The following is a 25906-nucleotide window of genomic DNA, read 5'->3' as shown; positions in this document are numbered from 1 at the left end:
TTCCTGATGCTGGTTTGGCTCAGATCTTGAGCTGAACCGGCATCGGCTCTACGTCTGATATATCGGACGCTGAGCGCTAAGTCACTGCACTATGTGTCCGATATATGGGGTTAAGGAACTAAACTAATACTGGAAAGTGGCGCAATTTGCTCTATAATCTACGGTATTTTACGGACTATAAGACACACTTTTTAGCAAGAAAAAAATCTTGCTAAAAAGTGCCTGCATCTTATAGTCTGAAGGTCAGGAGTATACAGCACTGCCAGACCCTCCTGACCTCTGTAATGGAGATCAGGGACATGCTGACAAGGCGCTTTACACAATCTCTTAGAGAGCAGAGCCTCTGCACTGCCTTCTCTTGGGTGTCTCCCAACATACAACAAGACCTGGAGTGATGTCAGAAACATGTGACTGATCACATGCTTCCTACATCTCTCAAGGTCCTCATTCTGCCAAAGAAGGGGCAGAGAAATTAAGGACTGTGAAAGGATAAGAAGAAGGGAGGGGGTATAAAATATGGTGTATAATATCAGTTTAGTTGACCATATTAATTATATTAATACATTTCAGTGAGTTGTCGAGTTTACAAAGTGCCTGTTCAGTATGCTTACCTATGAAACTAAATAAAAAGCAGCTACAACAATTTGCTTTGTCTTTGGATATCTTAGCACATCCACACATTATATGTGGAGATTTGAATTATTATATGCTACATCCCTACTCTAGTGGCACTGTAGGAATATTGAAAACTTGTCAAAGGGCTACCCAGCAGATCATATTTACCTGCTGGTGGTTCTTGCAGTTGTATAAACTGTTATAATGTGTGTATCAAAAACTGACCACTTGGCCAGAAATTACAGTTACCAGGAGTGCGTAATGGGCATATTTCAGAAGGTGACAACCAGACGCAGTAGTCATGACTACACTATACAATATAGTTAGGGGTCCTGTACACTATAGTAGTGACAGCTTCAGGTAATGCCACTGTGAATGATAAATATCAGTGAGACTTTTTTTTTAATATAATGAATATAGACAATATATTTAGCTGTAGCTCTCTACATAGTTAGCAAAGCCAAGCATCACTAAATAGCACCTGAGCTCTAAGATTTGCTCTTGTAGACAAAGGGATTAAAGTAGCATATTGGAGCCTGACTGGAAAATCAGCAAGTTAAAATTCTCAGTTTTCTTTTAAATATCTAACATTTCTCTGACACAAATAATTTATCTCTGGATCTAAACGCCAGCAGAGGCACAGATCTATGTTGCTTACCTGGAAAAGACCAAAGAATCAAGTGCCCCTTTCCACCATGTAGCCTATAATGAATTATTAAGTAGCTTCATTTTATCTAATTTAGATATACTCGAAATGACATGAATGGCAGTCATCCTGGGATGTACTGTATGCTGCATGAAGAACAGTGAATCTGAAATCCTAAACTCCAGCCTCAAAAATCATGTAAAACAGACAAATTGGGTTTTATAAATAAACATTCTATTTATATATCATGCTTCTGAAACCTCTTCTCCAAGCATCTTCACTTGGTCTGTCAGCCAATGTAAGCTTGGGGATCCTGTCTCCATGGAGACGCAGTCCTCTGTATCCTATCCACTAAAGGTAATTATATCTTCTTACAGATGGGGACAGTGGTGCACAAGTCATGCTTCCTGCTCATCACAAGTAAGAGCTAAACCAATACAGCTGCCTGGTAGCTGACATGACGAGTAAAAAATAAAGGTCCACTCCCAGAAAAGACTTTTAACTCATAGGTATCCACAACAATAAGATATTCTCATTGGTTGTAAGAATAACGCCATGCTTTGTCATTCTGAATAAAAGAAGAAGACAGATGGATAGATACAGGTATATAGACATATAAATAGATATGGAAATAATAGACTAGTAGATATATAGATACTAATCAACATCTATTATATCATAGTATCATAGTATATAAGGCTGGAAAAAGACGCAAGTCCATCAAGTCCAACCTTTAAGAATTAAATAAATGTTTTATCCCCATAACCGGTAATATTTTTTCTCTCCAGAAAGGCATCCAGGCCTCTCTTGATCATGTACATAGAGTCCGCCATAACAACCTCCTGCGACAGAGAGTTCCATAGTCTCACTGCTCTTACAGTAAAGAACCTTTGTCTATGGTGATGGTAAAATCGCCTCTCCTCTAGGCGTAGAGGATGCCCCCTTGTCCTGGTCACAGGCCTAGGTATAAAAAGATCTTTGGAGAGATCCTTGTACTGTCCGTTCTGGTATTTGTACATTGTAATGAGGTCTCCCCTCAGTCGTCTTTTTTCTAAACTGAATAATCCCAAATTTTGTAATCTTTCAGTGTATTCTAGTTCCCCCATTCCCCTAATAATCCTGGTTGCTCTCCTCTGCACCCGTTCCAGCTCTACTATATCCTTTTTATACACTGGTGCACAAAACTGTACACAATATTCCATGTGTGGTCTGACCAGGGATTTGTAAAAGGGCAAAACTATGGGGCAGATTTATCAAGCAGTCTGAAAGTCAGAATATTTCCAGTTGCCCATGGCAACCAATCACAGCTCAGCTTTCATTTCACCAGTGCTCATGAATATTTTAAAGGGGCTCTGTGATTGGTTGCCTTGGGCAATTGGAAATATTCTGACTTTCAGACTGCTTGATAAATCTGCCCCTATGTCTTTATCATGAGAATCTATTCCTCTCTTGATACATCCCATAATTTTATTTGCTTTAGCAGCAGCCGCCTGGCTCTGGTCACTAAAATTAAGTTTACCATCCACCAATACCCCCAAGTCCTTTTCAGCTCCAGTTTTACTAAGTAATTGACTGTTTAGAACATAATTATACTTTTTGTTTCCATGGCCCAAGTGCATAACTTTACATTTATCTACATTAAACCTCATCAACCATTTCTCTGCCCACTCCTCAAGCTTCCACAAATCCCTCTGTAATGCTAAACTATTGACCTCAGTATTTATTACTTTACACAGCTTAGTATCATCTGCAAATATTGAAACTTGACTGTGTAAACCCACTACAAGGTCATTAATAAAAATATTAAAAAGAAGTGGCCCCAATACTGACCCCTGTGGCACTCCACTGGTAACATCAACCCAATCTGAGAATGTGCCATTAATGACCTCCCTCTGTTTTCTATCACTAAGCCAATTACTTACCCAAATACACAGATTTTCTCCTATTCCCAGCAGTCTCATTTTATATACCAACCTTTTATGTGGCACAGTGTCAAATGCCTTTGAAAAGTCCAGATATACAACTTCCACAGCGTCTCCCAGATCCAGTCTTGAACTTACCTCCTCGTAGAAACCAAGCAGATTAGTCTGACAGGACCGATCTCTCATAAACCCATGCTGACGCTGCGTTATAAGGATGTGCACAGTGAGATACTCCAGGATAGCATCTCTAACAAACCCCTCAAATATTTTCCCCACCACAGCAGTTAGACTCACAGGTCTGTAGTTTCCAGGATCGCTATTTAATCCTTTTTTGTTTATTGGTACCACATTTGCTATGCGCCAGTCCTGTGGAACATAACCAGTCCTCAGTGAATCTTCAAATATTAAAAATAACGGTCTGTCTATCACCGTACATAATTCATGCAGAACCCGGGGGTCTATGCCATCTGGCCCCGGTGATTTATCTATCTTTGTGGTTGCGAGGCGGCGCCGTACCTCTTCCTGGGTTAAACTGTTGACATTCCAAAAATAATTTACATTATTCCTCTTTGTCTTTGAGAACATTATCCCAGTCTATGCCTTTAAGGTCTTCCCTTAGTTGCTGAAAATTTGCCCTCCTGAAGTTTAGAGTGTTGGTTGCCCCTTCACTAACGCTCTTAGTAAAGTGTAATACAAAATCAATGATATTATGATCACTATTACCCAGGTTCCCCCCAACCTGTAGTATAATTTCAATTATTGATAGTTACCTTGCTAGATATGGAAATAATATATAAAAGATAGATAGATATGGAAAAAAAATCAATAGTTGATGGATAATGCAGAGACTAATGGATAAATAGTACAGATAAACATTTATTTTTTTTATTTCCCTAGATGCATGTAGTGTAGATCAATAAATCAATGCAAAGAACACAAATAAGCCACATTACTGGTGAATTAAAGTTTGAGATGGATAATAATGAGATAACTGTGATTTATTTTATACAAAAGATAGATCATTATAAATCTTTATAAATAACTATAGAATAGATAGCTACCAGATAGATGGTTGATTCAAAGACAAATAATACATAGAGATAGAGAAAAATAAATAAGAAATATAGATAGAATATTAGATAAATAAAATATTATATAGAGAGGTAAGTAGGTGGATAGATACCCCATATACATAAACATCGTTTCTTATAGGGACATTGCTAGATACAAGTGGATAAATAAAAGATGGATAAATATGACATACACAGCTACTGCATATATGATAGACAACAATACATATAGATAAATAAATATATAGATAAACGATTTAGATGAATGTTTTGTTTCTTTTGGGGGCATACTGAGATGCATTTAGATCAATAAATCAATATAAATAAGCTAGTACAATAAAACTGCTATCTGAGATGCACATAATAACAGGTCCTGGAGTTCTACAAAGCAGCCACTAATCATGCCGTGCCCTATTGAAGCCCCGAGCTCTCTGCAGGTTACTTGGCAACCCCTTGATGATCCAGGTCACCATGAGATAGTCCCCTTAGTTACTTTTATAAGAATCACATCAGTTTGATGCTCTCTGTTACCATAGCAACAACTGTATGGGTATATTCCCTCTATCTCACTCTACCATATCTTCGACAATGAAGGAGGAGTATTATTCTTTAGCAGGAATGGGATGGTGTAAAGCAGATGCTCTACTCAATCTGTTCAAAATTCATTATTACTAGAAGAAAAGCTTTTGTTATGTGTTTATTTGCAATCATTTCTTAATGTAATCTGTCATTTTCAAGGGTTCCTTGTTATGTATAAATATTTCTATATAAAGCTATGTAAACAAGAAAGCAGCTTGTAATGAAAATGGAAATGTCACTCACTGTCAATCCTATTGTGTAGTAATAGCAAGGCTTCCCCTGCTGCAGGAAACAACTTGCCTGTTTTTAATGTTAATATTTAAATATTTTTTAAAGTGTTTGTTACAAGATCCTTCACACTGGTGCATCTTACTTTATAGGTACTATTAAATATTCTGCTTCGATATTCTTCTTAGAAGAAGCAACCAAAGTAACTGGCTGTGTAAAGGTTGCCAGACACCTTACATAGCTATTGTTGTGGACTGGTATCCCTTCGAAATCCACATCAGCTAATACCAGCGTGCAAGTATTCCTAATGAGGAAAGTAGAATACATAAATTATTGCCAGACATAACGCCTGGCAGCTTATCTCTCTTGAGAACCAAAGGATCAGGCATATGGAAATCCAATACGCCAGATCCTTCATTCGTTAAGATTTGCATAAGAGGGAAGGGAAGAATTGGAACAGTGTTGCCTGGGATAGTAAATAATTGCTCTTAGCTATTACAAAATGGAATGGGTTAACAAAAAATAGTTTATATGTATCTCTCTTTCTCTCTGACTGTCTCTGTGTCTTTGACTGAATGTCTCTGACTGTTTCTGTGACTGTTTCTGTTTGAATTTCTCTGATGGTTTCTATCTGTCTCTGACTGTCTCCATCTCCGACTTTCTCTGTTACTGACCATCTTTGTCTCTGACTGTCTCTGACTGTCTCTGTTACTGACCATCCCTGTCTCTGACTATCTCCAACTGTCTCTGTTACTGACTGTCTCTGCGGTCTCTGACTCTCTGCCTCTAACTGTTTCTGAACATTTCTGTCTCTGAGTGTTTCTGACTTTCTCTGTTTTTGTCTCTGATTGTCTCTGACCATCTCTGTCTCTGACTTTCTCTGTCTCTGACCGTTTCTGAGTGTCTCTGTTTGAGTCTGTCTCTGACTCTAGTTTTCTCTGACTGTCTCTGATTGTCTCTGATGGTCTCTGACTGTATCTGTCTCTGACTATCTTTGTCTCTCACTGTCACTTTGTCTATGAGGAGATTTATCAGAAGTGTCTGAGAGCAGAACTGTTCTAGTTGCCCATGGCAACCAATTGCCTCAAGTTTCATTTTCCCACAGCTATTTATAAAATTACAGCTGATCTCTGATTGGTTTCCACAGGCAACTGGAACAGTTTTACCTCAGACATTTCTGATATATCACCAAAAATATTTTGTAGGTTACAAGTTTTGGTGGCTTATATTTGAGAAAGGGCGAAGAGAAAGGGAAGGAAGAAAAAGGAAAGAAAGAAAAGGGGTAAAAAAGGAAGAGGGGAAGAGAAAATGCACAATGCACTAGGCTCATAGCACTTTTTTCATATTTTTACACCTTCTTGTATATCATTTATTTACTGTTTTCAGCATCTATTTTTGAAATGGTGATATAATAATATGAAACTTCACATAGTAAAATTATATGGTTTCAGCTATAAGTGTCTTGTATCAACCAAAGAGTTACCCTGATTTACCTTGTTAAAAGAAATTAATTGTGTGTGGTATAAAGGATATGTTAAAAAGACAATCTATAAGGATAGGGCAACTTTGCCCACTTCCAAGATGACCACCGTTAAGTTTGGGGTGTTTGGGCGGGCATGCTTAGTGGCTCCTGCATCGTTTGGAAGGCGGTGCTAGATCTGTGACACTGGCGGCCGGATTCTGAGGTGTTGTGGACGCTTCCTGACATGCGCCGCAACAAAACACACCCTTTCTGATAAATATCTCTACCTGTATATGGTCTTTGAATGGTTTTGTGGCACATTGTTCTGGCACCCCATGACGAAGCAGGGTGTGAAATGTACGTCGGGGTGTTTGGACAGTGTGGTACTGGACTTGTGGAGAATGACCTCTGGTTGGTATTATGGTTGTGTCATAGCTGTCTTAAAATAATTTGGGGTGATTTGGAGTATTAGACTAGACTTTGTGTATTTAACCTTCTCTGTTCCCCTAAAATGTGTAATTGCTCCTGTGATATTTATGATGTTTTACCAGGACCTTGTTACACATTTGATATATGATAACTCCCAATTCAGATATTATCTCACTGTCTGTTGGTTTTTTAATGTGTATCTCTTTTAATGGGGTGTTTTTAAATACTTTTTTCTGGACATTGTGTATGACTGATGTGATTCATAGAGATTAATTATGTGTACCATATGAAGTCTTGGTTACTTAACTTATTCAGTGCTATTGAGGTTTTTTTTGGTTATATATTTCTGATAAATCTCCCCCTATCTCTGTATCCTGATCACCTCACACAAAATACTCATTTTCTATAGTAACTAATCAAAGCTCAGAGCTCATATTAATGACCTGTGGCAAATTAGCAACCAATCACAACTCAGTGTCTAACTGCCGCAGCAGACAATGGGGGTCATTTACTAAGGGCCCGATTCTCGTTTTCGCGACGTGTTACCCGAATATTTCCGATTTGCGGCGATTTTCCCTGAAATGCCCTGGGATTTTGGCGCACGTGATCGGATTGTGGCGCATCGGCGCTGGCATGCACGCGACGGAAATTGGGTTTCCATCGAAAACCCGACGGATTCGGAAAGACCGCCACATTTAAAAAAAAAATGTGTCACGAAAATTGCATTCACCTTCACTCAGCCCGGCTCAGTGTATTCCAGTGCGTTCCGATGCTCTTCAGCGCAGCAGCACCACCTGGTGGACGTTGGAGGAACTACCTTAATAAATCCCAGCTGGACCCGAATCCAGCGCAGAGAACGCGCTGCTGGATCGCGAATGGACCGGGTAAGTAAATCTGCCCAACTGACTTGTGTATATGGTGGTTAATAAGTGTATTGTGGAAAACGCGGGATGAAAATTTGGGTTTAAAACCTAGTCTACCTAGTCACAGAAAGCAGCTGTGAAAAATTTGGTGATTGTAAATGTGCCTGTGCAGATTCCTTTGGCAGACATACATACATACACACACACACATAAATACAGTCAGCTTTATATATAAGATTTATGGCCAGTATAAACCTGGCCACTTTACCTACCATTTATCAGAGGTATAAGGCAAGTATTAGTTTTTAGTAGTCTCTAGCCCAGAACCTCAATTAGGCACTGATATATAAATAAATTGGTATTATGTAAGCACAGCAATTGCATAACACAGTGGCCCACATTTAAGTGTTTGCACCAGTTTTCTGTCAGACTGCACTGTTTTTGATAAATGTGCCCCAAAAACTTTACAAGTTATACTGAAGTTTGTATATTCACTGCTATTGCTAAAATTGTATCATTTATCATGAGATATTCCTATGGAAACTTATCACATTTGTATATGTCGATTGTATTTTTATAAACTTCATGGAATAAATCTGTGGATGTGGGACCAACCTTTGGCTATTTGCAACCTATTTTGCATAATGGATACAAATTCTTTTGTCTGCTTTGTCTGTCTGTGGCCATAATGGTATCTCTGCACATGACAGACTTTCTTAATTGTGCCACTTAGTGCAAGCATAACAAAAACGTTACATTGACATCATTTTTTGAGATTTTTTTTTTGTCCTGTGCCATAGAGCAATCCTATTTTTTTAAAAGAAAAAATGAAGATAAACTACAAATTAGAAATATCCAGCACCACTTTACTCGGATTGCTTATTACATTACCACTGTGTTGTCTCATTTTGCTCTGTCCATGGTGCTTAATATCTAAAACCTCTTATGATTTTTTCTACATCTTACCACAGACATCTAAATCGACTTCTTTCTTTTGTTACTCTACTGATGTGATTCAAGGGCTATAACTTCTTAGAAAAAGTATGTGTGGGAAATGGTATCTGTTTTAGCTTTTCTGTGTAACTCCTCATACAACTCATTGTGCATCTTATGCGGCCATTCTTAACAAAATGAGTGTTCATACATTGTAGCACATGCATGGCTATTATCCAATACATAGACTGGTACAGAATAAGAAAAACATGATTCTTTTAATTGAAAGAAATACAACCACGCCTGTCCATGGGTTGTGCCAAGCAGTGTTGGACTGGGTTTCCTTAGGCGCACCAGAGAAAATCAATTTGGGGGCCCACTCTTTATTTATACTCTAGCAGCCTCCAAATTGTGGTGTTTTTTGATGGACCTCTGGGGTTCAATATTGGGTTGAGCCAGGGCCCACCGGAGGATCCTCTGGTACTCTGGTGGGCCAGTCCGACTACACACTGCTATTCAGGTGTTGCACTGGTTTTTGGAAGAAAGCAAAAACCAAATAAAAATTCTACTTATGATCATTTGCAATGCATACCTCAAAGCCCTGTAAGTGAATCAGTTCTTACAGAAATGTCAGGAAAATTACATACAATCAGGTTGTAGTTAAAAATGTGTTTAATTTTCAACACTACAGAAATGATAGACTGGCAATGGCCTAGCAGCTAGCCAGAGGCGCTGTGTAAATACTAGTCTATTCATTTGCAGGAGGAGGAAAAAAGTGTGCAAGTTCTCATCTGGCTGGTTACCTGGAGGAGTGAGTCTCTCTATGGACCATGACAGTAATTAATGTCTTCTCCATTCTTTTCGTTGTGCTGTTTCTCATCGTATAATTAAAATCTTTTAAAAATCCCCGTGAATTCATGATCTGCCTGAGAGTCTTTCTTATTGCCATTTTTATCATGAAAAGATATTCAGGGCTAGTGTTTTGTGTAAGGTTTACATACGCATAAATCTGTGGCATACCAAGATTTGTCACTATGAGACTATCTCCATGGAGGAACTTCATCCAAAATGGAATTTTACAATGGCTTCCTATATGATAATCCCTGCATGCAAGATTACTCGTATGGTCTGTGTTTCTGGAATACAGAAACACTGTCAATGTATGACTAACTTTTCTTTTCCACAGGATGCAGAATATCAAAAGTTGTGTGTCAATTTCATCTTTCGTCAGACTACATACCAAGGGTTTGATACAAAACGAAGAAGACGTCATGTATGTAAAATAGAAATAGCTTTTTACAGTTGGGTTGTAAAAAGCAGCCATGCCCCTCAATTATGTTATCACGGCAGCAGGGACAGAACCTTGCAAGATGTAAAGATATACAAAATACAATAATGCAACAATAAAACAGTTACTAAGAATTCTTAGATGTGTCATAGAATGTACATAGAATATTGGAGATAGGAATATTACATGTGACTACTATACAAATAATGGTGCAATATAAAGCATTTTTAAGTGAAAGGTCCCTTTTATCAGCTAGTTCTTTTTTGCACATATTGCCTTGAACTATGAACAAATGCATGAATGGAGGTAACAATCATTGTTGTTGATAAAGGATTTACAATCTTTAATATTTACTTTTTCACTGCTGGATTACTGCAGGATACTGTAGCATGGCAGTAAATGGTAGGATAAACCAGACAACTTAGGGTTAAAGTACCCTAGGGAGTCTGAAAAATTGTCAAAATATAAAAAGTAAAAAAAAAAATTATAATAAAAAACCTAAAAATTCAAATCCTAGAACAGTGATGGTGAACCTTTTAGACACCGAGTGCCCAAACTACAACCAAAACCCACATATTTTTCGCAAAGTGCCAATGCGTCAATTTAAGCAGTAACTTATTACTCCCTGCTCTGTCACAGGTTTAAAGTATATAGGCCCCTGAGGACACCAATACAGTAGAAAGAAGAAGACGTTTGGATTATCATTGTAGCTGTCTTCTAGGGTCCTGGGCTCTCTAAGACTGCAAGAGGCCTTGTGTCCTGTCTGGCGAACTCTGTGCTGGGGTGATGGCTCGGGTGCCCATAGAGAGGACTTTGAGTGCCACCTCTGGCACCCGTGCCATATGTTCGCCACCACTGTCCTAGAATTTATATAAATAAACAGTAAAAATCATAAACACATTGCGGGTCATTTACTAAGGGCCAGAATCGCATTTTTCCGGCTGGTTACAAGAATATTACCGATTTGCACCGATTTTCCCTGAATTGCCCCGGGATTTTGGTGCACGTGATCGGATTGAGGCGCATCGGCGCCGGCATGCACGTGACGGAAATCGGGGGCGTGGCCGTCGGAAAAACCGCCGTATTCGGAGAAACCGCCGTATTTTTTTTAAAAAATGCGTTACTTGACACACCCTTACCTGCACTCGGCCTGGCTTGGTGAACTTCAGTGCACTTCGACGGAATTCAGTGCAGCAGTGACACCTAGTGGACATCGGGCGCACGACCTTAGTGAATCGCCGGAAGACCCGAATCCTCCACAGAGAACACGCGGCTGGATCGCGACATGACCGGGTAAGTTAACCTGCCCACAGTATCAACGTGTCTGAAAATGGCGATCTTTCAAAATTTATTAATGGTTTTTCACTGCGTTTAACCCTGTAACAGAAAATAGCGCCCAAAGTCGAAAATGGCACTTTTTTGCCATTTTGAAAAATATAAAAAATTCTATAAAAAGTGATCACATTCATACACACAAAGAATATACATGCATTTATAATATAAATTATATATGATAGATCCCTAGTGTTGCCATTCCACTGTCCACTACCCAGGCATTTCTTAACTGATCTGCTGGCTTAGCTGTGTACTGTGGAAGATGAGAACTATTATATACATATATACAATGTGCTGTATAATATGTATACAATGGTGCACATCTTTTATTCTATAGTGCAGTGATGGCAAACCTTTTAGAGGCCGAGTGCCCAAACTACAACAAAGACCCGCTTATTTATCGCAAAGTGCCAACACAGAAATTTAATTTGTGATTTATATTCCCTTCTCTGTCACAGTTTTCATTGATACCAGCACTCTGAGGACATCAATAAAGCAGAAAATAGTCCCAGGTAGAGCTGTCACTTTAAAATAGCTCTGTGCACAGTAAGTCCTGGGCTGTCTGGGACTGCAGGAAGATACCTGGAGTCATCTCTGGTGATGGCCTGAGTGCCCACAGAAAGGGCTCTGAGCGCCACCTCTGGCACCAGTGCCATAGGTTCGCCATCACTGCTATAGTGTGTCATGTTGGGTGGCTGGGTCCCCGGACACTGTGGTCCCATAGCAGCTGCTATGGCTGCTCCTGTTGTAGTTACGCCCCTGCTGTGATGACAGAAATATTTTTATACCTAGACTTGTGGCCAGGACAAGGATCATCCTCTGGACAGGGGTTGTTTACTATAAGAGCAGTGAGACTATTGAAGTTTCTGCCGCATAAGGATCTTCCTACATGTTTAAGAGAAACCTTGGGCGCCTTTCTGGAAAGCAAAATAAATCACAGGTTATGGGAAAAAGCATTTGTTTAATTCTCAAGTTGGACTTGATGGACCTATGTCTTTTTCCAACATTATATACTATGAAACTAAAGAGTATGCTATCTATAAAGTGTCCTTCTGTTTTCTTTCTTCCTTATTCAAGCACTTTATGTAAATCAGCTTTCTGTCTGTATCTACTGACAGCAGAGAGATAAAGGAACCTAATAAAGTACGTTCAAGTCCGCACAGTTTGTGAAGCCCCTTAGAAGGAGAAGTGCAGCGCCCACAAAAGGCCTGGCTTAGTCCTTACATTGATAGATACTGGAAAAATCGGGCAGGTGTTAGACACCTTTTTCAAGCAGTTAACAAGTGACCCAAACAGGGTATATAAAGGAAACCTAGTATGCAATACATATAAGGGTGTGTGTCATTAAAGTGCAACTGGTATAATAAATATACAGCATTAAATTTCATCAAAATTCACATCCAATAGGGTGCATGAGCATTAAGAGTATACATATATACTTGTTATGCATTCAATTACAAAGTGCATAGTGTTACAAATATAGTGTGTTTTTGTGTAAACATGTGCAAAGAAAAGGGTTAAAATTCCCCAGTGTACCTTAGGAAGGATTGCCCGGGGTGTAAGCATAAGTTTCAAATATAATTAGATATCGGCATCTGAACAGTCGGCGTCTGAAATGGCCCACGCTTGGTAGTGTTCAACAGATTAATCTTTAACCCCTAGGCGAACCAGTATGTTATACTACATCCCTGTGGTTAGATACTTAGCGCACCGGGATGTAGTATAACGTCCTGCTTCTGGCACCGGCTCACGAACGGAGCCGGCACCAGAAGCAGCAACTGTCAGCTATCACAGCTAACATCGCGCGCTAGCGCCCGGGTTCGGAGCCGACTCCAATCGCGGGTGTAAACCCCTTACACACAGCGGTCATGCTTGCAAGGGTGTTCCTGCTATGGATCGGATCCCCCGTGCCCCGGGGCTGCCCGATGATCCTGGAAGGCAGACCAGTTCTGGGTCTGACTGTAAACTGTCTGAGGATGCATCTGCATGCTTAGACAGTTTAGTTTACACTGCTCTACAATGAAGAAGTATTGTAGAGAAGTGTATTGGGCTTGAACCAGTCATCAGAAGATCGCTGGTTCAAGTACAAGTATGTAAAAGTAAAAAAAGTTAAAATCATGAAAGTTAACACATTAGAATAAATGAAAAGTAAATACATAAAAACATAAGCCCCTAAAATGTCACTTTCCCATAAAAACACTTAATAAAGTATGAAAACACAAACACACAAAAAAGCCACATATTTGGTATTGGCGCGTCTGTAACAATCTGAATAATAAAACAGAATTGTTAATGGACTTGCACGGTAAATGCCAGGGGAAAAAAAAGCAAAAAACGTTCCGACAAAAAATTATTTTTAGTTAATACCTTTAAAAATTGCTCTAAAAAGGGATTAAAAAATGTTAAGCACTCTAAAATGAGACCACTAAAAAGAACAACTCTTCTCGCAAAAAATAAGCCCCTAAACAGATTTGTCAGCTGAAAAATAAAAAAGTTCTGCATATGAAAAGATGGTGATGCTAAAATGAACAAAATTTTCTCCAAATTTGTTTTTATTCAGTAAAATTTAATAAAATACACAAAACCCCCACATATTTAGTATCGCTACGTCAGTGAAAAACTGCATTATAAAACAGAATCATTATTGGACCTGCAAAATTAACCCCATAAAAAAGAACCTCAAAAACGCTACGAAAAAAAGATCATTTTTAATTAATGCCTTTTAAAAAATACTCTAAAAAGTGATTTAAAAAAGTTACGCACTCTAAAATAAGACCACTAAAAAGAACAATACTTCTCACAAAAAATAAGCCCTTAACCATATTTGTTAGCTGAAAAATAAAAAAATTATTCATATGAAAGTTGGTGATGCTTAAATTAACATTTTCGCCAAATGACTTTTTAATTAGTAAAAATGGGGGAAAAAACTATATAAATGAGGTCTTTCCATAATCGTGGAGACTCATAGAATAAAAATAATAAACTATTTTTTTTACGGAATGGTGAACGGCCAAAAAAAACCACTAAAAAAGTTCCGAAAAATTGATGATTTTCATTTCCTCCACCAACAAAGAGTTAATAAAATTTCACCAATTAGCTATAGATGCCCCGAAATTATTTACCAGAAAAGTGAATCTCATGTGGCAAAAAAATAAGCCCCTATAGGTCCAATATAAAAAAACAAAAAAAATTATAGCTTGTACAATGTGACATAGCAAATCTAATCTGCATGGCGCATCATTCCCTTCTATGCCCGTCCGTGCACCCATACAGTAGGTTACCACCACATATGGGGTATCAGTGTACTCGGGAGAAATTGGGTATCACACTTTGTATAGCCTTTTTTCATTTAATCCATTACAAATGGATATTAAAATTTGTAGACCACATCTCCATTTTGTTTTAACCCCTATAAAACACCTAAAGGGTCAACAAACTTCTTAAAAGTGGTTTTTCATACGTTGAGGTGTGTTGTTTCCATAATGGGGTAATTTACGAGTCTTGCTATTATTTAGGCCTCTCACAGTCAATTAGAAGTTGAGCAGCTCCATCTAAATATTAGTTTTGGTGATTTTCACAAAAATTTTAAAAATGGCACCCAAATTCTGAGAATCATAACATTCTAGTAAAATATGTATAATCTTAAAAAAACATGCCAACATAAAGCAGACATTTGGGAAATGTAAGTTATGAATTTATTTTGGTGCTATCTGCATCAAAAGTAGAGAATTTAGAACTTTGAAAATAAAGAATTAAAAATGTAATGTCACACAGGTGCACAAGCTGTTATTGTCACACAGCTCCTATTACTCTCAGTGATAATAACGGCTCGTGCACCTGCATGTCCATTAAATCAGCCTGGACAAATTCTATCCACTGGAAGTAAACATAGAAGCTTTCTATAGAAATACAGCAAGCAGAGATCTAGAAAACCAAGAGGAATTGACATGGAAAGTATATTTAAAAATTGTAGAACGTTACATTACACAAATAGTATCAATTATTTACTGAAAGTGTCCCTTTAAGCTCTGCCCACCATACCAGCAAAATTTTTCTAATAGTTGGACAACACCTTACATTTTTCTATTGCTGAAAAGTGGTTAATAGGGCCATGCATCTTAGTATAATTGAGACTTTTGGGAGGACTTTTTGCACCTTATGTCTTAAATGAAACTGGACACAAGCCATGTAAGGGTGTTATGTAGAGAGGGGCATCGGAAAGGTAAGTGTTGAGTTTATTTTTTACAGATTTGAGTGTGAGCCTCAGATTATGCTTGAGTATAGAATAGAATGAAACTTTATTAGAGATGAGCGAACACTAAAATGCTCGGGTACTCGTTATTCGAGACGAACTTTTCCCGATGCTCGAGTGCTCGTCTCGAATAACGAACCCCATTGAAGTCAATGGGAGACTCGAGCATTTTTCAAGGGGACCAAGGCTCTGCACAGGGAAGCTTGGCCAAACACCTGGGAACCTCAGAAAAGGATGGAAACACCACGGAAATGGACAGGAAACAGCAGGGGCAGCATGCATGGATGCCTCTGAGGCTGCTTAATCGCACCATTATGCCGAAATTATGGGCAACAGCATGGCCATGACAGAGTGACAGAATGAAGCTAGATAGCATGTAAAACATCCAATAATTGACCCTGACACTATAGGGGACGGCATGCAGAGGCAGAGGCAGCGGCAGCAGGCTAGAGAGTGGCATGGCGACATACCCTAATTGGACTCAGGCTTCAAACCAATGGGTGTCAGAGAGGAACCAAAGGAGGTGAGCAAGAAGCGCTCAAATAATATCGGTACATGATAAAAGATCAACCAGAAATCAAATATATAGAACGCTACTGTATGCGTAAGTAAGCTCTTTGTATTCTCCTATGGCTATTTTCTAGCCAAGTATCAAAGCACACTACTATGCCAGATGAGATGACACTGAGTTAGTGCCTAATTGAAATCCAACCCCTACTAAATTTTCCCACTTCGGTCTTTGCTATGGATATGTGCGTCACTAAGCGCAGAACACAGCGGTCGCAAGTCTCACTACAAATTACTCAGAATTGGCTAGTACATGCACTGCAGAAAGTACAGCCACCAGCAGATCAACCAGAAATCAAATATATAGAACGCTACTGTATGCGTAAGTAAGCTCTTTGTATTCTCCTATGGCTATTTTCTAGCCAAGTATCAAAGCACACTACTATGCCAGATGAGATGACACTGAGTTAGTGCCTAATTGAAATCCAACCCCTACTAAATTTTCCCACTTCGGTCTTTGCTATGGATATGTGTGCCACTAAGAGCTAAACACAACGGTAGCAAGTCCCCCTGCTAATTCCTCACAAAATGGTACTAGATGCAAATTAAAATAAAAAAAGTAGAACGTTATTGTAGCCCTAAGAAGGGCTGTTGGGTTCTTTGAGAATCACTCCTGCCTAACAGTAAGCTAATAGAACACCCTAACGCTTTCCCTGACCAGCAGCAGCTCTCTCCCTAGCGGCATCCAGACACAGAATGATCCGAGCAGCGCGGGCAGCGGCTAGTCTATCCCAGGGTCACCTGATCTGGCCAGCCAACCACTGCTATCGACGTGTAAGGGTACCACGTCATGCTGGGTGGAGTGCAGAGTCTCCTGGCTTGTGATTGGCTCTGTTTCTGGCCGCCAAAAAGCAAAACGGCGGGAGCTGCCATTTTCTCGAGCGGGCGAAGTATTCGTCCGAGCAACGAGCAGTTTCGAGTACCCTAATGCTCGACCGAGCATCAAGCTCGGACGAGCATGTTCGCTCATCTCTAAACTTTATTAATCCCGTTGGGAAATAGTTTTGTGCATAATTACTCCAGGGCATGAACAGTGTTTCACATAATAAACAACACAAATAACGTGACAATTACTACCTTAATTTTTTGGGGGGTGGGCACTGAGGGTGTGACTAAGTCCTTTGCTTTTGGCACCATATGGTTAAATAGTTATATTGCCTTTGGGATGAAGGAGTTGTGGAACCTCAAGGTACGACAACACACCTTGTGGTAGCGATGACTTTTGTTGCTCCGTTGCTGCAGTAGTGTGTCGTGTAATGGGCGGGTGCCGTTTTTCTCAATGGCTTCAAATTTTCTAAGGTATCTGGTTTGCAAGGCTTCCTCTAGTGGACACAGTATATCCCCAATAGTGCTCTGGGCTCTTCAGATAACCTTGTTGAGACAGTTCTTTTCTCTACTGTTTAAGCCTCCTCCCCAACAGACAATATGCTCGCCATCATTTTTTTGTAAAATATTTTAAATATTAGGGTGGAGATTTGGAATGACCTCAGCTTCCTCAATATGTGCAACCTGATCATCGCCTTGCTGCATACCCAGTCGATATTGAATGTACACCTCCAGGTACTTGTAGATATTGACCTGATCTAGTTCTCCCCATTGATCCTAATTGCTACTGTGGCAGTTTTGTTCCTCTTTAGGTCGATGACTATCTCCTTTGTTTTTTTGACATTGATCACTGATTGTTGCTTTCGTTCTACTTAACAAAGTCGAATGGTAAGTAAGAATGAAAGCAAGTTTACAACTAAATTTTAGCTTTATTTATAAATCAAGTTTTCTGACAGAAAAAAACAAAAAAACAACAATATAAAAAGCCCTGGTCTATTACAAGTCAATGATATATGTTGGGTTTTATTCCCATGTGTATAAATAAATACAGAAGCTGTAGAACGTAACCTTAGCATGACTCTTCCTTGTACGCCCACACAGTAACCTTCTAGGACTTATTTAGTTCCAGAATAGTGTAATTTAAACAGAAAAATGTCATTTGAATTTTTTAAATGCTATATTTTGCGTAAAAATAGGCAAAACCTGATTCAGGTGAAAAAATGGCAGCATTTTTAAATCTGTTATAACCCTGTGATGACTTAAAAATTTATCATTCTTTTACATTTAGAACTGCCGTCTTTGGTTAACAGAGTAGCACCACACAGAAGCTGTCTGCATTGTATCATACAATCACTTTTCAATACGTTCTGATCCATTATATCTTATGTGACAGAAAGCTTTGCTTTGAAGTTTTAATCTCATTAGCAAAAATCCAACTGTGATGATGGTTTCTCCAAAATGCAGTACAGTGCAAAGATAATTTCAGTGTAGATGAATATGTGAATAGTCTGCTTCTCTAGAGTGCAGAATTCCAAACATTCTATATAGATTATATAAGGCAGTGATCTGATATGTTTATGCAAGTAAGAAATCCATAAAGTACACTACAACAAAGTATACTATGCGAGTGTCAGTGTTCTGGGTCTGTGGACCAGAGTCTAAGGGGCACATGGTCTTCACCAAAGCCTGCCGCAAAGTGGGATGGTCTTGCTTTGGCGGGGTGCCAACAGGCTCAACAGGTGCGACTAGCCCGCGGTGGCGGCCAAGGTGGAAATGCAGGACACAGTCCAGGCCCGGGGTGACAGTGGGAAAACAGTGCTGGAAGGAACACTGGAACTAACGGCAGGAACAAAAGAGCAGGCACACGGAACAAGAAACAGACTCGAACACGGGAACAGGGCGCAAAAACGGATTGGCTGGCTGGCTGTTTGCACCTCTCTTTCTTTATGTGTTCAATACTTTTACCTGTAACATTTCCTAAACATAACTTAATTTATGGACATTTATGGCTGTATTTATTTGCCAGTGTGGATTGGATGGGATGTTACCAACATCTTATTTTCTGTATAAAAGAATTTCAGATTAAAAACTACAGTCAGGTCAGGTTACAGGGATCTATTTTCACTAGAGATCTTCTTTAAAAATACTAATTTAAAAAAGCTGTGTATGCTGTGCTTTACTCTAAATTTAATTAGTAATATCTTACAGAAGGGGGTTAAAATGGGTGCTTAATTATTGGTCCAAATGTGTTAACTGGGAATACGCACAGGAGTTTTACTTATGAAACTAACGTCAACTCAATTTTAGGGCAAAGTGATACTTCAATGAAAGAAACACAAAGGTCTTCATGAATTTTAGTTTATAAAACCAAGATTTCTAGCGGCAGGAAGTCAGTATTAACACAATATTGACAAGCTTGCAACTTAACCCCTTAAGGACGCAGCCATTTTGCAGGTTAAGGCTCAGCCCGATTTTTTGGATTCTGACCTGCGTCGCTTTATATGGTTATAACTTTTGAACACTGTTACTTATCAAAACGATTCTGAGATTGTTTTTTCCCCACATGTTGTACTTCATTTTAGTGGTAAATTTTGGCTGATAAGTTTTGCGTTTATTTACAAAAAAAAAGAAAATATGATAAATTTTTTGAAAAATTTGCCATTTTCGAAATTCAAAATCATTGCGTTTCCAGGCAGATAGATTTACCACCTAAATAAGTTGCTGAATAACATTTCCCATTTGTCTACTTTACATTTTCATAATTTTTGATATGTCTGGATAATTTATTTTGATGTCACGCGGCTTACAAAAAGAATATCGCTTTTCCAGATTTTCAGAATTGACTATTTTGGGGATAAATACAGTTTGGAATGAAATTTTACATATTTAGCATCAAAACCCCCGTATATAACCAACCCATTTTCAAATCTGCACCCCTCAAGCTATCAGAAACCGCTTTTACGAAGATTGTTAACCCCTTGAGATCTTCATAGTAATTGAATCAAAATGGAGGTGAAATTTAGAATGGTCAAATTGTTCCCTTATACGTTCATTTAGCACTAAAATTTACACATTTCCAAAATATAAAAAGAGAAAACCCACCATACAATTTGTTCTGCAATTTCTCCTGAGTACAAAGACCCCCCACATGTGGCCGTTACTTGTTTTATGGACGCACAGCGAGACGCAGAAGGGAAGGAGCGCCCTGCAGCTGCCAGGATTTTAGTTTCCTCATTGGCCCCTTTTGAAGGCTATAAAATTTTCGCTTTTGCATTATTGGGGCCATGTGATGCCATTTTTTTTGCGGGATGAGATGCTTTTTCCATTGTTACCATTTTGGGGTTGGTATCACCTATTGTTGAAAATTTAGGAACTTTTTTTGAGGGCAGGAGTAGAAAAGCATCAATTCTGTACTGGATTTTTTACTCTTTTTTTTTTTTGGTGTTCACCGTATAGCCTAATAATCATGTTATCTTTATTCTATGGGTTGATACGATTACGGGGATACCAGACTTGAATATATTTTCTTACGTTTTACTAAATTTGTCAAACAAAACCCTAATGTGGGGAAAAATCTATCATTTATGTATTGCCGTCTTCCAAGTGGCATAACATTGTTACTTTTTTGGCTACGGAGCTGGTTGATGGCTTGTTTTTTGCGGGACATGTTGTACTTTGCACCAGTATCATGTCGGAGTACACATGGTTTTTTGATCGCATTTTATAGCATTTTTTGTGGGATTGAATAGCTAAAAATCATAATTTTTGGAAGGTTTATAGCAGTTTTTTTTTACGGCGTTTATCGTGGGGGTTCAATAATGATTTACTTTTATTCTACGGGTTGTTACGGACGCGGTGATACTATATATGTGGGGTTTGTGTTATGATTTAGACTTTTTTTTTAGTTATATGTCTCTTTATATGTTTTGGGGGTTTTGGGCATTTTTAGTGATTTATTACTTTATTTTTTTATTGAATAACATTTTTTTTTTTACTTTTTCACTTTTATACCATGGGACATGAAGAAGCAATCTTCTGATTGCTTCTTCATGATAATATTCTGCAATACTCATGTATTGCAGAGTATTATCAGTGTCAGCCTATACACTTGCATAGGCTAGCACTGTGCCAGTAAGATGACGTCACAGACGCCATCTTACTGGCAATTCTTGCAGGTAACTCTGGGGTCCAGATCGGACCCCAGAGTTACTAAAGCAACGATCGGCGCACCCCGAAAACGGTTCGGGGGGGCCGATCGTGGGGGAAAGACCCCCCAGATACATGTTAGATGCCGCGGTCGCGCTGACCGCGGCATTTAACGGGTTAAGCACCCGCGATCGGAGACAACTCCGATCGCGGGTGTTACACTGGGTTGCCGGCTATCAGTCACAGCCGGCACCCCGTCTTTCCCGATGCCGGTTCGGCTCAGATCTTGAGCCAAACCGGCATCAGCTCAGCGTCCGATATATCGGACGCTGAGCGCTAAGTCACTGAGCTCAGCGTCCGATATATTGGACGCTGAGCGGGAAGAGGTTAAAGACCACTGAAGGACATTCTTCCTGGATAACAGCACAAATGATACCAAACTTAATTATTTTTTCCTTTTAATGCATGACAATAATATAAGAAAATACTTCATGTCAAATGTAATTCAATTCATATTTTTTTTGTAAAAGTCACAAAAAACGAGGTGTATTAGCCATTACCATGAATAAGACCATATGACATTTATTACATATTACATATTTAGACACTGAATAGGAGGCTGAACATTGGACCAGAACAATAATGCAAAGTAGGCAGGTGGCGAAGCAAACCCCATGTTGCTGGGGGATTATCAATTGTGGAAAAAAAAACGATCAGTATGTTTCATCAGAAATACCTCATTCTTCCAATGATAGCTGCCTTCTGGAAGCAGTTCTGATACCTTTAAAGAGGACCTGTGACCCAATTTATCAAGCAGCTCCTAGTGCTTGATCAAACACCGCAGTGTTAGAGTGATAGCGTTACAGGAAACCTCCGGTAACGCTATCTAAGGCTGCATTCACACTACAGTATGGGGGACGTATATACGGCTGATATACGTCCCCCATACACTTCTATGGGCTCGCGGCGCCCTACGGGAGTGGTACGGAGCAGCACACGTACCGCCCCGAACCACGGGAAAAGATAGGACATGTCCTATCTTTTCCCGTATTACGGCACCGCGGCCATATATCGCTATGGAGAGGGGCGGGGGTGAGCTGCGCTCACCTCCTCCTCCTCTCCCCACGCTGCCATGTGCCAGCCATGCTACGTTGCGGCGGGCTCACGGCAGTGTGCATGCAGCCTAACAGTGCTGCGGAGTACAGTGTAATTGTCGGACAGCTCGCAAAGCTGGGGGCGGGGGCTTTGCGAGCGGTCTGATGATTACATTGTACCCCGCCACAGTGTTTCCGGTAACGCTATCACTCTAACACTGCAGCGTTTTTTCAAGCACTAGTGCCAAAAATTTAGGTGACAGGTCCTCTTTAAACACTTGATATAGTTAACCCAGTCCTTTCTATTGTTAATGTAGCTGCCTTTAAGGGAGAGTTGAGACATCCTGATGTCATATTTGGTTGGCCACCTTAAATGTGGATAGATGGCCATAGATTATTTGTTTACTGGCAAAACCTGACAAAATATTATATTATATATTTGATAGGAACAGTCAAAATATTTTGTGTATGGGGATTCTGTACTCCCCCCAATAGAGTCGAAGGTATTGAGAGTTCCAACAGCAAAATATCAAAATCCTTCTGAGAGATTTTTGGCAGTGATTTTCTCATTTCACCCATGCATAAGGGTCCACAGGAATAGGGGAGTTGGTAAAATAAAATTCAAATATAGACATACATTTTTGAGATAAGTACGGTAAATGAAAAGCAAAAATGGTAATTAAGAATAATCTATTTGCATGTTTGTTCTGAACTGTAAATCAGATGATAAATGTAACCCATGTGACTCACCAGGCTGGTTTAATTGCATGGTACTTTTACTCCATTGGGACAGCCCCACAATTGCCACCATCTTTGCTCCAAGACTGGATCTCCTCTTCTTTGTAGTACCACCAGCTGAATCTGAAGATACTGATGTACCCTTCTCAAGGTTGTACATCTCTCCACTGATGCTAGAGCTGCGGATGACATTTTTGGACGAGGAACTAGCCTCCCCGTTGAACATTTTGGGGAGGAAAGATCTTCACATGTGGAGGAAAGCAAAAAGGGAAGATTAAAATAGATTTATAATCATTTACATAGAATTTAATTTTGTGACATGAAGAATAAGAATTACATTATCAGAAAACAAAGCAATACCTTCTATGGGATGAATTGCTGAACTATACATGCCTATGAAGGAAGAGGCATGTCTTATATACAGAATTAAACAGTATTCATTAAAAAAAGTAAAAATGTAGCTGTTTCTGTCAGCTGAATTTGTGTGATGCCATGAATTATTTATATCTGACTGATTTTAGCAGTAGCTTAAATAATCTGTTCTATGCTCTGCAAGGGATCATCTTGAGATGTGTTAAATAAAGTATGGCTAATTATGGTGATTTATTGAATGTCTTCTCTTTTATGCAAGAATAAACAGAAGCAAATAAGCACAGAAAAAATACAGAAATGTAAACACATACATTTTACTGTAGTTTTCTTCTTCTTTGTTTTTGTTCTTAGATGGGTCTAATTCATATATTGTAGATGTAGTAGATGTTTGTAAAGTATGTTTTGTAATAGAGTAACATCTCCAAAAGCCATATCTCTAAAATTCTAATTTTTTAGTGCAAAATTGGGTGAACTGCTCAAACAATTTTAACTCTATTTCAGTTCAAATAAAATAAGGAAGTTTCATTGGACTCTCAATCTAGAATCTGAATAAATAGCACCTGTATAGTGTATAGTAAGAGGAATAATATTTAAATAGGCTCTTGTATATAAACATAAGTTTGCATTAAATGAATATGACTTTTTCATACTTTATTTATGCTTTTATTGTACACAAAACTGAGACATGCTCACTCACAGGAAGATAAGCAGCACCATGCCTGGACTAGTAGCACTTCCTAAAGCCTGACTATTATGCAGCTTTTTTCAAATGAGTTATGCAGAATAAAAATAACTTGAATCTACATACATGTTTAGCTGTGCCCTGTTCTTTCTGCTTTCCGTCTACTGATCATGGTAAACTTAAGATATATATACAGTACATGATGTGCCTATACAGGTAATTATAGATCCAGACAAAATTTTTGCCAGTGACAAAATTTTTTGCTGTAATGGGACCCAGGATTATAAATAAAGCTTCATTACAGACACCTTACAGCTGATAATTGCAGCCTGGGACTATAGTAAAGCATCCAGAGACTTCACCAGAGGTCACAGTGGTAGAGGGGGTCGTCTGTAAGTCGGGTGTCCTTAAATAGGGGACCGTCTGTATTACATAATGACTCTGACTAAATGACCATAATCCTCTAATAGACAGCTGCCTTTCACATTGCAAAAACCTTGATAAATGTGTCAGAAAGCTTTTTCTGCATAAATTAGACCAGAAGTCTCGAGAAATTGGCTTAATACAACTCCCCCAATGTTCGATTGCATGAAGCAAATGATTATAATTACAAACTATTTCCATCTGTTTTTGTTAATATAACCTAAAACTAATGTAATGAAAAACTTTAAAAGCGTAAAACTTTATCAGTTAAAAGTAACTGTATTGCTGTATTGGGACTTTCATGTTTTATATTTAGTTCTATTAAAAATCAATGACTTTTACAGGAACAAACAGCAGCAATTTCTGAACAAAATAAGGAAAAGGATCCGTAATATTGTTAGAAGGAAACACTGTCCCTGTATCTCTGACATCTCTAATTTCCACTTTCAGTGCAATTCCACCTTGTATGTATGTGTCCTGTAAGTCAGTACTAGTGTGAATGTGAGATGTTCCCATACCACCTTCCTCACAATCCCTTATTAGCTTTCTCTCCCCATTCCAGGGAAACAAGACTTTATACATCAGAACTGTGTGGGAAGCCTCAATCTTTGCAATTGCACTCCTTGTCGGCAAGTTGTATATTTTAGTAAAAAACACTGGTCCTCATAGTTATCAAAAAATGCATTTCTTGTGCTATATATCATTTTCACAATGTCATAGTGGTTCCATCAAAGCTAGAAACAAGTAGTAAAATCATTGTAGACCAAGATTTGCTCAATTTATAGAAATCTAGCAAAATTTGCACAGAAATTATTTCTATGACTAGATACTGAGGGCACAGTTAATAATAAAGAAAACTTACAGTTTTAAGAAAAGTATGCAATTACCTGCAATTCTATTTTGATCACTAGTATAATATTGTCCCTACGTTATTTGAATAGGTCACAATTATAGACAAACACAAACTTACTAAACTAATGAAAGGTTGTACTACAAAGGAACCCCCAAGGATAAAAAAAAATTCAGTAACCTTTTCAGTAAAAGCCACCTACACCAAATTTCCTACAACTGTGAGGACTTTTGGACTATTTCTCCCTGCAAATGTGTTTTTCTTCACCAATATTTATGTCAGACCTTATGTGCAGGGCCTTCAAAAAGATATCACTAAGACCGTATGTATAAACAATTCTTCTTTATATAATATTCTTTAAGCATTGACATAAGGCATATGTACATCACCATTCTTCGGCTAGCATGCCATAGTCCTTATAGCAGGGCCCTCTGTAGTCATGGCACAGTATCTCAATAGGGTTATGGTCAGAACTCTTAACTGGCCATGTTGAATACCAATCAACTTCTTTTTCGAATATACTTTGTTTGACCTAAGCCGCACATACACATCAAATGGAAAATTATACATTTGGCAAGTTCGGCTGA

The 25906-nt window shown here is 38.8% G+C and overlaps 1 protein-coding gene across 1 annotated transcript in view; it reads right to left on the bottom strand.

The window, feature by feature from the left end:
* Nucleotides 1-25906, bottom strand: part of RIMS3 (regulating synaptic membrane exocytosis 3) — a 64228-nt gene that overhangs the window by 32058 nt on the left and 6264 nt on the right. Inside the window, exon 2 of the mRNA XM_072136640.1 lies at nucleotides 23005-23234. Within this exon, the coding sequence (XP_071992741.1) occupies nucleotides 23005-23218 (214 nt within the window). The 5' untranslated portion in view covers nucleotides 23219-23234. The remainder of the gene's footprint in view (nucleotides 1-23004; nucleotides 23235-25906) is intronic.

This window comes from Engystomops pustulosus, chromosome 2 (genome assembly GCF_040894005.1).
Source record: "Engystomops pustulosus chromosome 2, aEngPut4.maternal, whole genome shotgun sequence".
Lineage (NCBI taxonomy): Eukaryota > Metazoa > Chordata > Amphibia > Anura > Leptodactylidae > Engystomops > Engystomops pustulosus.
The sequence above is the reverse complement of the archived record's forward strand: the minus strand, read 5'-3'. Positions and strand labels throughout refer to the sequence as shown.